The sequence below is a fragment of the Neolamprologus brichardi genome, chromosome 1, assembly GCF_056152115.1.
Source record: "Neolamprologus brichardi isolate AB-2024 chromosome 1, ASM5615211v1, whole genome shotgun sequence".
Lineage (NCBI taxonomy): Eukaryota > Metazoa > Chordata > Actinopteri > Cichliformes > Cichlidae > Neolamprologus > Neolamprologus brichardi.
In genome coordinates, this window is record NC_142104.1 from 42626219 (window position 1) to 42642724 (window position 16506).

Here is a 16506-nt window from a genome sequence, read left to right on the forward strand (position 1 = left end):
GTCCGTGTGCGCACACACAGGCAGAGACACATACGCAGACTCAGAGAAGCTGTTGTTTTTATTGTGCAATTAAGAAAGGTAGTTCTTGGGAAATTAAAGTCTGCAGGAGTACCACCACACCCAAGGGAGGAGACACTGCAAAAACCAGGCTGAAGGTTGGGTCAAGGTAGGCTGGGTGCAGTCTAGCTCACAATTACACCGCCACCAATATTTCAGTGGGATAAAAGCTTTTATAACATTTGTTTGCATTGATAAATCAATGAAGATGCCAAGCAGCTACTGACTACTCATGCTACACAGCATTTGAAATCACAGGTGATGCTATAGTGTGTGTGTGTGTGTGTGTGTGTGTGTGTGTAACAATAACTGTACGGCACCTGAATTTATGAAGCACAGCTGTTCTCGTCATATTTTCCACTCTGCACCAATAGTGGTGGAGGACAGACCCCCCCACCCCCCACCCCACCCCTCTGCATTCCACATAGACCTGGCATTAGCAGAGCAAATAAACCATCACTGTGCCACATTTCTGCAGGAATTTTCCTGCCCCAGGAAGAAAGTATCTAATCACTCATTTCCTTTGCCCTGTAGGGGCCAAAGCAGGGAAGAGCGTATGCTATAAAAGGAAAACGGGAAGAGGAAATTGATGGGTGAGCAGAAAATTAATTTAATTACCCAAATTGTTTTCTTTCCTCTTGGAGTGTCTAGTTATGCATTAATGATAATCTTGTGATTTGTTTAACCCAAGTAAGATTTATAAATGTAAAACTGACGACATGATCTGCCAGACTCAAAGACAAAGACTCCCTTCATGTCTAATGTATTACAGCATTACTTCAATAAACTGCTTGAATTGTTTAAATGCCTGATTTTAAGCAGGGCAGATGTAAATTGCTGCTCTGCAATCAAGCGACTTCATTAGTATAAGTAAGTTCAACACACACTGAAGAAACAAACAAACGTTAAAGGGACACTCAACTCAAACATCTGGAACAACCAAACAAATGCAAGTACTGAGAGTAACTCCAGCTGCAGAGTTAACAGGGTAACCAGTGGTTTTACGGTTCCACAGAACCAATACAAAACTGAATGCAGGGAGAGAAGCCACAAAGAAACAGATGTGCACCTCTTGTCATATCAGCTGGCACACAGAGTCAGTTGTCTGTGTCTTTAATGTAATCAGGATCTTGAACCTTGTTTCTTAAGTTAAAAAATAACCAAAGAGATATTAAGTGGCAGCCTAATACAGACACTTTGCCAAAAATAAAGCAAACTTTGAAAAAGAGTACTAGCTGGTTTTAAATATATGGAGTTCAGCTTAGTATTTCAGGTGTGCTTGTTATGATTTTCCTATTGAGGAATACTGAATACTGACAGGAGACCTGGACAAGCCTGAACATCCACACTCACAGCTTTGTGTCTTTTGTTACTCTGTGTTTACACAAGTCAATGAATCAGATGTGTGAGTGAGAATAAAAGAAAAAAACAAGCCTGGCTTCAAGTCCGACCTGCCCCCCCGCCCCTTACTGCTCTAGTGTCATATAAAGACTAAAATGCCCAAATAATAATCTAAAAAGAGGCTAACTGAGGCTTTGAGGCAACATAATAACCTAATCCTTGGTTTTCACAAAATATTACAAGCATGTCTACATTTGATGATTTTATAAGCAGTCAAAAAAACAAATACAAAACCCCAGAGCCACGATTTGGTTTTAACACAGAGAAAAAGTTCCCTGTTTGTACTGAAGTTGGCAAAAGGATCAGAAGACAGGAAGTGGCAGACTGCACCCACCCAAGAAGGGAATGAAGGAGCTGTGGGGAGATGGGCAGGTACCTGGAAGTATGGTGCAAAGTTATTGGCTGGAAGTGGGGCACTGAAGCCAGTTGTACCATATGGCAGATAAGTTACTGTCTGATGGGAGAGGGAGCTCTGGGTGACGTAGGGGTCATAGCAATACTGCTACAGGCAGGGCGCAGTTATATATGTAAACTGTTACAAAGTCATGCATACAAATAGAAGCAGACGATCACACTGATAAAACATAAAAGCAACATTGATGGCCGGTCTTGTTTTAATTATATAATAATCCTAAAAAACAAAGACAGCAAATTAAGACAACAGCTTTAAAATATCAGGAATTGTAATCAGAGAAATTAATATTAGTCTTACACTGATGTATAACTCAAAAGGGCTTTTTAAAAAATGTATGTTTAGGAAATTGTGATACTCATTACAGGAAGGTAAAAGAAAAGTTACCAAGGTCATGACACCCATTCGATCCAGCTCTCTGTTGGGGCTGCGGGGAATGCGCCTCGGAGTGGAGTGGCCAGAGCCGGGTGGAGAACCGCCCAATGACGAGCCAGCATATAGCGACGGAGGGATGGAGCTCATGGAGCGGAAATGTCCTCCAAGGCTATCGCCACTGCCTACCCGGCACTCTATCTCCTCTGCCCGGATAGCGGTGCTCTCCTTCTCCTCTTGGATCATTCTGCAAAGGAAGGTGAAAATATGGCAATGTTTACATGGAAATGGGGTTACATGCACAAGTGTGTGCTTGTTATAGTGGTACCTGATTTCATTGTTGATAGCATCCAGCTGCTCCTGCAACATCAGGGCAAGGGTCTGTGCATCAGCCTGGCCAGCAGGGGACAGCAGGTCCACCGAGCTGAAAACCGTCTCTCGATCCTCCTCCAGGTCTGAGGCGTCCATGTCGCTCTCAAAGGCCTGTGCCACATTTGCCAGCACATTAGCCTGTTGCATGCGCTCCCACTCCTGCTCATTTAAAGTCTGCACCTACATTTATACACATAGGTATAAAACAGGGGATGAGAATGGAGAGAAGGAAAGAAAGATACCAGGAAAGAAGACAGTATGGAGAAAACAATAAAAGGGTTGGAGAAAGCAGGCAGCAGGCATGTGAGAGGATGTCAGGCAACAGAGCAATACATAGTTAGATCCTAGGGTGTTTGTCATTGATGCAGCACACAGACACCGTCACTGTTATCTCAGGCACACTGACTTACATGTCGCTGATTGTCCGTAATAGTAGCAAACAAAGAAGCGGGGGAGAAGAAGAAAAGCGTCAGAAAACTCAAACATTAGACTGAAACAGGAAAGAAAGAAAAAGCCGTACAAGGCAAACAGCTAAGAGATGTTCTCAAATAGTGGCTTCATTAAACATGAATAACCAGATCTGTCGTTTAACTGCTTTATGTCTGCAGGTGTGAGCTCACTTTGGAAGGTTCATCCCGTAGCGCTGCCACGCGTCCCTTCTGAGGCCGTCTCAGGACGAGAGCGCTGCCGTAATGGTCCGAGTTACTGTCCATCATCGAAGAGGCTGACACTGGATATCTGAAATCTGGGGTGCTGCCCAGCTGAGACCGCCTTGAAAAACACAGTCACACCAAAGAAAGTCATTCATGAATGAATAGGAAACTAAGTGAGAGGTTACATCAAGTGTATATTTTCAGTCAATGACTGAACACATCTGTAGGCCATCTGACATTTTGACAAATTAGACGGGAAAACAACAGTTCCTGCAGCGTCTGTGGTCGGTCTGTTAATATCAACACTGTACTGTATTGATTTTGGAGAACATTAGGTTGCAGTCGTGCAGCTGCAACTTGGTGCAGAACGAAATGGCCATTACTATGGTTGTTATATTAGCCTCGATAAAAATGACCTGCTTTATGTGACGTTCAGTTCAAGAGGCTACACCATCGTCATAGGCAAAGCATGTATTTTATGCTACATAAAAATAAACATTTAAGTAAATAAAATGAAGCTTTATGGTAGAAATACAATTACTGGCCACTTTGTTAGTTACACATGTCTAGAACCAGGTTGGAGCACATTTTACCTCCAGAACTTTTTACAACAACATGCTGGAAACTGTCCCCTGATACTTTATTTATTTATAGCATTACACACTGCTGGATTGAGCTCTGGTGACCGTTAAAGCCACTGGAGGCCAGTGACGTTTTTGAGCTTTGTGACATGATGTGTTTTGTGCTGAAGTTGGCTACACTGTGGTTATAAAGGGGATATGGTCACCAACAATACTCAGGTAGGCTGTGCTGTTTACACAATGTTCAGCTGGTACTAAGAAGTCCAAACTACGCCCAAAAAAATACTCCCAACATCATTAGGCCACCATCAGTCTGAACAGGATAGCTCTAAGGCCGGATGGATCCATGCTTTCATGTTTTTAAGCTACTTTGTGACCCTACTATCTGAATGCTGCAGCAGAAATCAAGAGTCATCAGACCATGTGTGGTCTTTTAGCTGCACTGCTTCAGGGTCCAACATTCTGGGTGTTCTTGATGTTCTTCTCTGTCACTTGGTTGTGTTACTCTTTTCCTACTTTCATTTTAAAGCAAACTGTTCTTTCTGCTCTGACCTTAATGAGGCATTTTCAAACAGCATGAGCATCCAAAGACAACCCAAACAGGTGGATTTGAACCCAAGACCTTGCTGTGAAAACAGTGCTAACCACCGTGTCACTGTGCCGTCTTCTGGAGAAAGGTTTTATAGTCGGATGTAGGGCTGGGCCGTATCATACCGTTCACATTAATACCGGTATAATGTTGGGCAACGATAGGAAAATGAAATATTGCGATAGAATATGGGTAAAACGCGCATGCACAGTGCCTTTGTTTACATACGCACATGGCGGCGATGCAGAATGAGAAGAGCGAAAGTGGATCGTTGAATGAAACGAATGAACCAGAACTGGTTTGTAAAAATGCTGCAGCTTCAGTGGTGGAACTGGTTTAGCTTTCGTCAGATACACAACAAAGCACCATTTTTGGTAGCGCATGCTAGCGGGCCGTCGTTATTACTGTGTTGTTTGGAAAATACGGCACACTTAAAATCATCCTTTGATTTTTCTGAAAGTCGACAGAGCCCCTTCTAATCCCATCCATCCATCCATCTTCATCCGCTTTATCCGAGGCCGGGTCGCGGGGGCAGCAGCCTAAGCAAAGAGGCCCTGACCCCCCTCTCCCCAGCCACCTCCTCCAGCTTATCCGGGGGAACACCAAGGCGTTCCCAGGCCAGCTGAGAGATATAATCTCTCCAGCGTGTCCTGGGTCTGCCCCGGGGCCTCCTGGTGGGACATGCCTGGAACACCTCACCCAGGAGGCGCCCAGGAGGCATCCTTGTCAGATGCCTGAACCACCTCAGCTGGCTCCTTTCGATGTGGAGCAGCAGCGGCTCTACTCTGAGCCCCTCCCGGATGGCCGAACTTCTCACCCTATCTCTAAGGGAGATGCCAGCCACCCTTCGGAGGAAGCTCATTTCCGCCGCTTGTATCCGCGATCTCGTTCTTTCGGTCACTACCCACAGCTCGTGGCCATAGGTGAGGGTAGGGACGTAGATCGACCGGTAAATTGAGAGCTTCGCTTTTACACTCAGCTCCCTCTTCACCACGACGGACCGGTGCAGCGTCCGCCGCACCAATCCGTCTGTCGCTCTCCGGCTCCCTTCTCCCCCTTCTAATCCCGTTTTGCACTAATAAAGTTGAGGAGTTGTAAAGTATTTTGTCTAGTGTCAATTATATTGTCAGTTATATCGTTATCGCAAATTTTCAATTGTATATCGTGATAAATATTTTTGGTCATATCGCCCTGCTCTAGTCGGATGAGAAAGATTGATATTTGTGCACAATAACTCTCAAGCATGGTGGCGATAGCATTGTGCTTCAAAGCTGGTTTACCGTCAGTGGTATTGGCACATTGAACAAACTAAATGGAATAGTGAAGACGACACCGTACCTCTAAATTCTTCAACTTTACTTTAAATCAACAGCTGGACAATTGAAATTTGGACACAGTTAGGATCACTGTGTGTTTGGGACAGTGATACCAAACACATACTCAAACCTGTTTTGGATGGATAACACCCATCAATCAAACATCCGACCTTAACCCTGCGGAAAATTTATGGACTCTGCTTAAAAAGTCTGTGGCAGGAAACCAAACAATTAAAATCAACTCTACCAAGAAAAGTAGTTAAATATGAATCCACAGTTATGCTACAAGTCTGTTGATGGATGCCAAAGGTGTCTGGCTGGGGTGAAACCTCATCACGTTATCCAGAATTAGTGTATGTACACTTCTGACCTTAACACTAGATATCGCCCAATAAAGTGGCCATTACATGTATAGCATACTGCCATCACCAATGACATGTGAAACTTTTTTGACATTTTGACATAACACTGGACAAAGTGTTAAGCAACCACCTGAGTTCCTCATAGTTTCCCAGCGAGATATAAAAGTCCAATCATTTCACTAGCTTACCCATGCAGTAGCGAGTTGCTCCTGCTCCTTCCCTGCTCATTCTCTGCCCTCATAGTCTCAATTTGGATTAAGAGCTGCTCCTATGAGAGAGAGCATGTTACAGATATTCTTGTTACCTACTGATGAACAAAATCTGTAGCCATGAAGAGAAAAAACACCACTGCTATAGAACAATTTAGAGAAAACAACCCAAAATATAAAAACACACAAAAAGGAGGAATTCTTGATTTTTATTTCCTTACTTTCTCGTGGTGGGACTCCTCAATTAATTTTTTGGTGTGCTCGAGTTCTCGAATCAGGGAATTCTGAGAAACAGGAATGATACGAAATGCTTAACATGACCCATGACGAGTGATGCGACACAGATTTAACAGGAACAACAAATATTTTAGTTAGTTAGTTATGAATACTGTGTCCTCAGCTTGCCGACGTCTTTGTTCATCAGCCTAACTTTAGAATTTGGCACTAGAGAAGTGCTCTACCTTATCCTCCAAGGCAGACATCCTCTCTTTGAGGTGAAGCTGAAGTCTTTCGTTGGACTCTGAGAGGAGCTTATCCACCGTCTCAGACAGACGCTTGTTGTGCTCCTCATTCATCTTCTCACGTTGCCGTGCCTACGAAAATAGAAACATTTTTACACAACGCACAGTTGTAGCAATGCAATGAGAATCAAGCTTCCAGTAAGAACATTTCCCCTTGTTCTCACCCTGAGCAGCTCCTGGTTTTTTTCCTCCAGCTGGGCCTCCAGCTGCCTCAGTCTCTCTTCAACATTGCCATGGCGTTCCTCAGCCTGAAAACAAAGGTTAATGAGAAAAAACTACAAATCTGTACAAATATGTTTCTCTGATTTCATGTATTTAATCCACGCAGGGCTGAAAATCTCTAAAGCCAGACCTTACTATCCCAAACCCTCTACCATCCATCCTGGAGAAGGACCTTGCTAAAAAAGACCCAGTGTAGTCTTTTTGTACTGCTTCAAGGTTCAACATACTTTTTTTCCTGTGTTTGACATTATGAGAACAGGTCCTTCGAAAGGATGAAGTCACCAACATTTACATATTTTAAAAGGAACAAAAAGCCAAAAACATGCACTGTAAGATAATAAAGCAGCTCGTGCATCCCAAAATGCAGATCTACCGTATGGCAGCCTTATCAAAGTATCACCACTGACTACACACCTGGGTTATGAAGGTTACCGGTTCCTAAAACATTTAGATTTATGCAAAAGCCAACAGCCAACACAGCCTGATCTAGTTTTCTTGTAGCTCTTATAGGTGGGGTCTCCATAAGTCTTTGAGCAAATCAGCTGGAACTTCCTGTTTGTGTCAAGACACCAAAAACTAGGTGCCTTGTGTTTCAGAGGAGAGGGTATCACCACGAACTATCAACACCGCTTACTAGCACATGAAGCACAAACACAGAAGCTGTACAGATAAAGCCAGATCACAGCTAGGATTCAGGTTTGACAGAGTATTTTGATCAACTTTGAAACTGCACTTAACCAGGAATGTATTCTTTGTTTCACAGACTTCAGGTACATTTGATTATTTTGGCTTGATTTCATCTGAAAATCTAAACACACTAGATTTGCTATTGGTCTGGTTAAATTCAGCAACAAGGGATCGTGAACCTCCCAGTAAGCAAAAAGGATTGGTTTAGCCATCTGGGTAAAGCTGGTCTACCTTTTTCAATATCTTAGTGCCTTTAGAGCCACACAGAACACACTAAAGATGGAGGTGGTAGGAACAGCATGAAGAACACACAAAGACAGCATGACAGACAAATGAGAACATGATAATAATGCAAACATTTCAAGAGACTGAGCACAATTTAAATTAGTTGCTGAAGGGAGAAAGCCTGTGTTGCAAGTTGCACAAATGAAATAACATAAGAAACCAGGGCAGTCGTTTCTAAGTGTGTCTGTGTCTCTGCTGCATTCTGTATATTAAGTGTGCGGTTTAAGCACCACTCAAAGAGGAAATGAAAATCATTGCCATTAAAAATGCAGGGATGAGACACGGCAGTCTGCTTCTTTTCTCTGTTTGTTTCTGTGTCTTTAAACAGGCGTAAATAAATGAAATGAATGACACTAAATTAACAAAGAAACAGAAGGGGCGGACAGAGACGAGAGAAAGAGATGACTTTGTGGATTCTACTCACTTTCTGATAAACATTAAAAGGTTCAGATGAGTAGACCAATGAAAAACACTACATTCAAAAATGTGCAGAGAGCCAGACAAAATACTAATAAGGTGATACGATGCTGTTGCAGTGCAGTTATGCAGCAGATGTTTCGTCCAAAATAAAGATTCTAACTATAAATGGATAAGAACAGGAGCTGAGTTTCTAAAAATAGGTCACTGTGAATATTTGGAGGAACATAAATAATGGCTTCCTCAGCAGCTTCCATGCAGAGTTGCTGTAAACGAACTTCTTTAACATATCTGGTGACATTACGCAAACTTGTACCTTTATTCAGGTATTATGAGGTGATGCAATTTTAAATAAATAAATAAATACATATATACACAGAAATGCAATTACTAATGAACAGTAGTTTTAAAAAGGTGCTGATGCTGATACCTTTGTGAGAGCAGCGACCCTCTGGGCTAACTCGGCTTCCACCTCTGGCAGCGTCTCTGCCTTCCGGATGGTCTGCTGCAGCTTCTGCTCAGCCAGTTCCAGCTTTTCCTGAAGTTGCCGGTTTCTCTCTTCAGTCTATGACAAACAAATCAAACCCAAACAGTCATGAGCAAATACGTTTAAGACTGTTTTGTCCCTTCATTCCAGTCTCAAAGATGGCTTTCAGATCCACGAGGAGCAGAGAGTACCAGAAAACACACTTCAGCACAGAAAAAGAAAGACGAAAGGGAGATGGGGTCAAGGGATGCACGAGGGTGGGAAGAGCAGGAAGCGAGTGACAGAACAATCAAAATGACACATAGACAAACAAAAACCAAGAAAGGAGGAGAAAGACATCTCCATCTCCACTGAGTACATGTAAAGAAACAAGCCAGTGTCTTCAAGGCGTCCCATTAAGAGCCTGCTGCGCTGCTCAGTGTGTGAATACAGCAAGAATTCCTCAATCGGAGTCTGACAACTGCAGGCAATTCCTGCTGGCAGCCAGCTCTGAGACTCAAACAATAAATTCCTCACTTGTCTGCATACCAGATTAAAGTGTGTGGGCGCTTGCAGACAATAGCAATATGATGAAATGACTGCAAATTACAAACAAACTGATCCAATTCTCTCTAATGCCAAACACACAATTAACTGATTATCTGAGTTGTGGTGGCTTTATAAAGTCTTAAACAAACAGCACGGGACCTACTTGTCTGTAGAGGGAGTCTTTATTGGCCACTTCATTCTCCAGCTTGTCGTTGAGGTCGTGGACAGAGGTAGCCTCTCGCTGAGCTGCCAGGTAGCGCTTCTCTAGAGTGGTGATCCTCTCCTCCATGTCTTCCTTCTGAGCCATAGACTGTATGCATAAACATATTGCTTTAGAGTTCTCAGCCTTTGTGACAGGAATCCTTCTGATTGGGCATCTTTACACAAATATGAGAAGAAGACGAGGCACTACAAGAATCCTGGTACTCCTTTTGGAGAATTCTGCAGCAAACATGTTAACGCTGCTTATACTGTCCTGCAGTGCAATGTTTAATGTCATGTTATCATGTTTATAGAGCAGTGGATCTTTTGAAGCACTCAGCTGTTAAAATTTATAAAAACTGTGAACAATGCACACATGTACAAAGTCGCAACCTCATATTTCAATACATCTCTTCGTTACAAACCGATCGTGTCCTCTTTACCTCTCTGAGGTCTCTCTGTAGTCTTGTGTTCATGTCTTCAGACTTAATAAGGTCCTTTCGGGCTGTGTCCAGGTCCTCCTCCAGCTCAGTGATGCGTGATGCCATAGCAGCCATGCGCTCCTTCATTTGGCCCAAATCGGCCATCTGACGGTCCATTACCTCCTGGAGCTCGCCAACCTTACCGAATCCAGGTGCAGACTCGTCTTCCTGGCTCGACGAACCGTCCGATGACCGCTGTGGGCAGATCGACATCGGCTTTAAGATGTATATACAGAATATAGTGTTTTTTTCCTGGATGAGCGTTGTGCTGTTATTGTTGGCTATTTGATAATCAAAAAGTTTGAGTAAATTAAAGACTTGTGATGAGAAAAATGCAAACATCTTGCACTGAAAAGTCAAATGATCACTGCCTCAGATCAGCTGAAACACACAGTTTATTTAAATCCAGGTTGAAGACTCACTTATTCTCAGCTGCATTTAAATAAAGCACCAAATCCGCACTTAAGCTTAAATTTCAAAACTTATATTTTAACTACTGATTTTATCTACTGTTCTGATTTTATCTGTTTTGATTTTATATACTGTTTTGTTTGTTTGTTTGTTTGTTTGTTAATTAGTTAGTTTGTTTGTTTGCTTGTTTAAATCAATTTTAAATCATGCTTTTTATTTGTTTTTGTTTCTAATGTCTCTGTAAAGCACTTTGAATCACCTTGTTGTTGAATTGTGCTATACAAATAAACTTGCCTTGCCTTGCCTGCAAGACAGGACTTGGAATGGATTTGAACTCCTGAGAGTTGATTGTCCTCAGACAATGACAAGCTGCAGAGAAAACTGCAGGATACCCGCTTTTACCTGCTTTCTAATTTTTGTAATTTGTTTGTTTGTATGACACAGTGTAGCACATTCTATTTCATCATTTTAATCAGTTAAAGGGAATGAAAATGTAAAATTAAAATAACACACATGTATTTTGAAACTGTAACACCCAGGATTATTTGTATACTTGTAATTGTTCTCATTCTTAAAGCTGATAAGAACAGAACAATTCTACCTGATCATGTTCACTACATTACAATATAACAGCAAATTAAACTATTTAATCCTCTAGACATTTGTAAAACATGAGCAACTTTGTTGCCCTTTGGTTCTCACAAACATGCCACGTCTTATATGCTGTTGAGTAAGCTCACCTTGCCATTAGTGCTTGGTGTGTTTTCAGAGTTGTGGTTAACCTCGCTGGTTCCATCGGCCAACCCTCTCTTCTGACTGTTCTGTTCCCTGAGGTAAGCCAGCTAAGGAAAAGACCAGTTTGTTAGCACCCTGCCAAGTCATTCATTCATTTGTTGAACTAAACAACTATAACGTTAACCAATAAACAAAGTGCACAATTCTTTAAGACTTCCTTTCATCTTGTAACATATTTTAAGCAAGTGCATATTTAAATGTTCACACAAACGCCTCACAGAACCAAAAGCGAAGAAAGAGGTCTTGTCTTAGGAAGTTAAGTTTCTTATCAAATGAGGCAGGTGTTTGATTTTATGTGCAATGGCATGCAGGCATGTGTGTGGTCCCAGTTTGACTTCCAGGAACAAAAGATGACTGTAGCACTGTAGCGTGAAGCAGAGAGGAAATCTAGGACACCTCCCTGAGATCCTCTGGGCCTTTAGTCAATTTTAATCCCATTCAGTAAACAGAAGACTCCGGATTCTTCGTACCTTTTACACATGAGCTTTGAATATAAATTTATTTTTCAGACTCCGCAGCACAGATAGAGACAGGATACTATAATTGTTAACATTATTATTCTGATATAAAAAAACATTAAGCAATGTTTTCCTGATGCTTGTAGCTTACAGGCAGCAGCATTTATAAGTCTAAATCAACGAGTCTTTTCATCGGCTGTCACCGAGGACACTTTGTCATTTGAAGTGTGAAACATGGTCTTCTCGTGTCAAGATGGCGCCAGTGTGTACGGCCTGCCGTCTGACTCTGTTTGTACTAGTGTTTTATTTTTACTTTGTTTTAAAACATGCTAACTCTCTGCTTGTATATGATCGCCAAATGCTGCTGGCTTTAAGATCCTCTCAGTTAAAAACTCTTTATTGCAATCGTGGATATCAGGGAACCTTCTCCCCACCGCTCCTGTCAGGAGTTCCAGCTTGTCTCCGTTGTGTTCCGGCGCTACCTCAACTGAGAGGGCGCCGCAGACGCCGTGGGAAACGCAGTGGGAAACGCAGTGGCTTATTGGTGAGAATGAAGGCTAGTGATAATTTTTGGACCAAGCGGCAATCCCAGCACCTCTAATTTTAGCCTGCACAGTCTTGAGCCTTTTGTCAAATCGCATCCCAAAACTTTGGGGGTATATTTGACAGCAATTTCACCTTTGAAAAACAAATGAGCTCAGTCGTACAGCGGTCTTTCTTCAAACTAAGACTTTTATCTGAGGTGAGATCATTTTTATCTTTTAAAAACTTTGAACGGGCGATTCATGCTTTCATTATATCCCAGCTGGACTATTGTAACTCCTTATATGCTGGAGTTAGCCAGAGCGGCCTGGCAAGGCTGCAGTTAGTCCAGAATGCTGCAGCTCGTCTTCTGACACGTACTAAAAGATGCGAGCACATTTCCCCGGTGCTCGCCTCTCTCCATTGGCTCCCTGTCTGCTTCAGAATTAATTTTAAAATTTTATTGTTGACTTACAAAGCCCTGAATGGACAGGCTCCCGGGTATATGTCTGACCTCTTGCAGACTTATACCCCCCTTAGATCTCTTAGCTCAAGTGATCTTTTGCTTTTAGCTGTACCAAGGTCGAGGCTGGTTCATAGAGGCGATCGAGCATTTGCAGCCGTAGCGCCTAAGCTGTGGAGTAATTTACCCGTATACATCAGACAGGCTCCCACTGTCAATCTTTTTAAATCTTATCTTAAAACGCATTTTTATTTACTGGCTTTCAATACAGCATGAGAGTTATTTGTTAATTCATATTTGGTGTTTGCTATCAATACTCTAAGTTATTTTATTAGGCATGTTGAATTCTTGTACAGCACTTTGGTCAACGCCCCTGTTGTAATTGCTACAACAGGGGCGTTGCTATATAAATAATTAAACTATTAAGGTGGCAGCAGCAGCAGAATCCCAATACAAGTTTAGTGAGAGCATAAACCAAATATAAAGATAAAAGTAGACTAGATGGGTAGTTAACACTAGTAATGGTAAATTTGATTCTTTTTATTGAATCGAATTTTAATGAGTCACTCACCAAAGTGAATCGGATTTTTGAGTCATTTGATTCACTGAGTCAGTTGACTCAACTGAGTCAGTTGACCGGAGAGTGCAAAAAATTTACATTTTCACTCAAACTTAATTTGTTTCTCTTTTCATGTAAATCCTACTGCTAAGATGAATGATTCTAAAAAAACAACTATTTCATAGAGCAAAAAAGAGCAAAAACATTTCTAAAATTAAGCAATTTCCTATCAAAATTGCTTAATAAACATTTATTTTGTTTATTTTTATTTTATTAGTATTTTCTTTAAATGTGTTAAATATATATTTTCTCATCTAAATGTCCACTGAAATGTGAGCCTGGGGGCGGTAATGCGCCTTAACATTGGTCGCCAACCAAGAAGAAGAAGCAGCTGTGAGCCAGGAGGGAGGGGGTGAGTGAGTGAGTGATGCTCTATGATTCAGCACAGGAGGGAGGGGGTGAGTAGCTCAAATGTGCTGTTAGCATGTTAGCAGAGCGATGCTACTGTGAACCGAGGAGCTATTGTCTTGATGTGAGCTTCTACTCAGGGTTTTTTCTTCCAGTTCAGAGCAGGATTTTTTTTGTTAAGATACTGGATGTTGTGTTTTTCTCCACAATTTTAATTATAAGCTAGATACATTGCTGCTAACAGCAACAGGGATGAGTCAGTGAGTCAGTTGGGCTTGTGAATCATGATTCATGAGTCAGTAAAGTGATTCTCGAGTATTGAACGATTCGTTCATGATTCGCGCATCACTAGTTAACACTTCCATTTTAAATACAACACACATAACTTTACCTTCTAACTCACCACTACCATTCACACCTATGGGCAATTTAGAATGATCAGTTAACCTAACCCCAGTAACTGCACGTCTTTGGACTGTGGGAGGAAGTCAGAGCATCTGGAGAAAACCCATGGAGGAGAACATGCAAACTGCACACACAAAACAAACCTAAGTAAACGTCTCTGTAGTAATTCTTAATATATTATGTTTTCTTACTTCTTTGTGTGAAAAGGTGAGCTGTTCCTCCAATGCGCTGCATCGTTCCAAAGCGACACGAAGTCGCTCCCTAACCTTGAAAATATGAAATGAACATAAAGCAACATGTAACTCCAAAAATGATGAACAATGGTTCACATGTCGACATGCACCAATACTGCAAGAAAAACGGTTTAACAGAATTGTACCTTTTCGTCGAGGGCTTTATGGTGTTCAAAAAGTGACTTCAGGGCTTTGAGGACCTCCACTTCACTTGAGACGCCTGCTGGAGATTGAGCCTGCCGCTTCACCACAGTCATCCTCAGACTGCGCTCATGGCGAGACACCAGGCACTCCAAGTGTTCTAGCAGGAGCTGGATACACAGTTACAAAGAAAAAAACAGTCCAAATCATTTCTCATCATCGACTCGCATCTGAAAAACCTTTTAAGTAAACAAATGCAAAACCAGTCAAGATAAGAAAGATAAAAGTCAGCACTAACTGCTGCTGCACTTGCTTTTTATCATTTGTAGCTGAAATATTGTGACGACTAAGCAATTTGCAATGCCCTAAGCTGTGACAACAGACACTGTCTGTTCTGTCGGTGCTATGACAACCATCTTTTCTCATAATAGAAACAGACGGAAATCTGACAAGTATTTCCAGGTAGAGTGTGCAGGCCCAACTAAATGCTTCTTATTGACAGCTGATCCTCTGTGAATGTGTGTGCAGGACGATCTACTAACCCGTGTGTTGTTTCTCTCGGCCTTTAGTTCTGCAATCTCCTCCTCCTTTTCCAGAAGCTGCTCTCGGCACACGTTCAGCTCCTTTGTTAGTGCAGCAAATTCCTAAAATAGGAATGGATAAATTCAGTAACATGTAACAACTACTTACGAGGCCTTTTTTTTTTGAAGGCCACCAAACATTGGTGGCAGGGAAGGAGGGAAATTGCACATTCAAAGTTAAAACTTTGATCATGGGTAAAATAAAGTGTCGCTGCAGCAATTTCATATCATTTTCTAAAAGTAGGTGAAGGTTTTTAGATCAACTTCTTTTTATTGATGTTTTTATGCTACACATCATAATCTGATAATACGCAGTCTGTCATGACCTGCTCTCTCTCACTCTCCCCATCACTTGGATCAAAGAACTGCACATAGACATGTTCACATACAGTAGCATGATTAATAATATTATAATTAAAAATAAACAAACTAAAAACACCTTCTTATTCAAAATAGTACAACACAGTTAATATAAGTAAATTATTACCATGTAGGGCTGTACGATATAACGATATATATCGGATGACGATATAAAAACGTCTGTCGTTTTATTTTACGCTATCGTTTGTTTCGTGGTGTCGCAAAATAAACTGTTTATGGCAATTTTTTTTCATGGTTTTGATGGTCACTGTTGTGGCTATATTAATTTCTTAAAGTTCTCTCTTTCTCTTATATTTAATATAACCACACTATGGACGGACAAGAGTCTGTTTTTATGCGTTGTCGTTAGCAACAACAACGGTAACACCATCACGTGTCCGCTTGTTTATTTTCCACATAAACCTTTCACAATAAAGCTCAAGATCCTGTTGAGACTTTTCAAAATAAACTGAATCACGTGAAATAGTATGCATAGTATTTACCGATGAGAAGCAAAAAAGAGCCGTCAGGTGCTAAAAAATAAACCTTAGACTCAAACATTAGAACAGGCTTTTCCCCGCAGCACGCCGCAAAGAAAACAGCGGCCGTTACAACCTATGTCTAAAAATGTGTAGTTTCATGCATCGGTAAAACACTCGACTCCAGATACACGACGCCCAGCTGGAAACACTTCAGCTGCCCGAGATTCACAGAATTTACAGAAAAAGTTACATTTTTGTGATTTATATTCTTATCGAACGATAGATGTTTTATATCGGGATATGAGATTTTGGTCATATTGCACAGCCCTATTACCATGTATGTGTTTGCACTTCACATATACAAAGACACGTATAAACACAAACACATTCCTATGTGTAGAATAGTCAACATCTTATAATGGCAGTAGTTTCTAGTTTCTAAGAGATGCACGGAACATCTCTTAGCTTTTTTTAGTTTCAACATGACATCACCTCAGTGTTTCAGACACACGTTCATTTGACCCAGTAACAACC

The 16506-nt window shown here is 41.5% G+C and overlaps 1 protein-coding gene across 7 annotated transcripts in view; it reads right to left on the minus strand.

Moving 5' to 3' along the window:
- The window catches only part of ppfia1 (PTPRF interacting protein alpha 1), a 44934-nt gene that overhangs the window by 13392 nt on the left and 15036 nt on the right, over positions 1-16506 (minus strand). For all 7 annotated transcript variants that reach the window (XM_087842627.1, XM_087842631.1, XM_006808227.3 and 4 more), the window contains exons 3-16: positions 15092-15193; positions 14555-14719; positions 14367-14441; positions 11306-11407; positions 10116-10349; positions 9635-9781; positions 8887-9021; positions 7010-7093; positions 6786-6917; positions 6546-6608; positions 6304-6383; positions 3235-3385; positions 2571-2794; positions 2258-2489 (exon numbers count right to left, since the gene is read on the minus strand). In XM_087842627.1, coding sequence (XP_087698753.1) covers positions 2258-2489; positions 2571-2794; positions 3235-3385; positions 6304-6383; positions 6546-6608; positions 6786-6917; positions 7010-7093; positions 8887-9021; positions 9635-9781; positions 10116-10349; positions 11306-11407; positions 14367-14441; positions 14555-14719; positions 15092-15193 — 1926 coding nt within the window. The remainder of the gene's footprint in view (positions 1-2257; positions 2490-2570; positions 2795-3234; positions 3386-6303; positions 6384-6545; positions 6609-6785; positions 6918-7009; positions 7094-8886; positions 9022-9634; positions 9782-10115; positions 10350-11305; positions 11408-14366; positions 14442-14554; positions 14720-15091; positions 15194-16506) is intronic.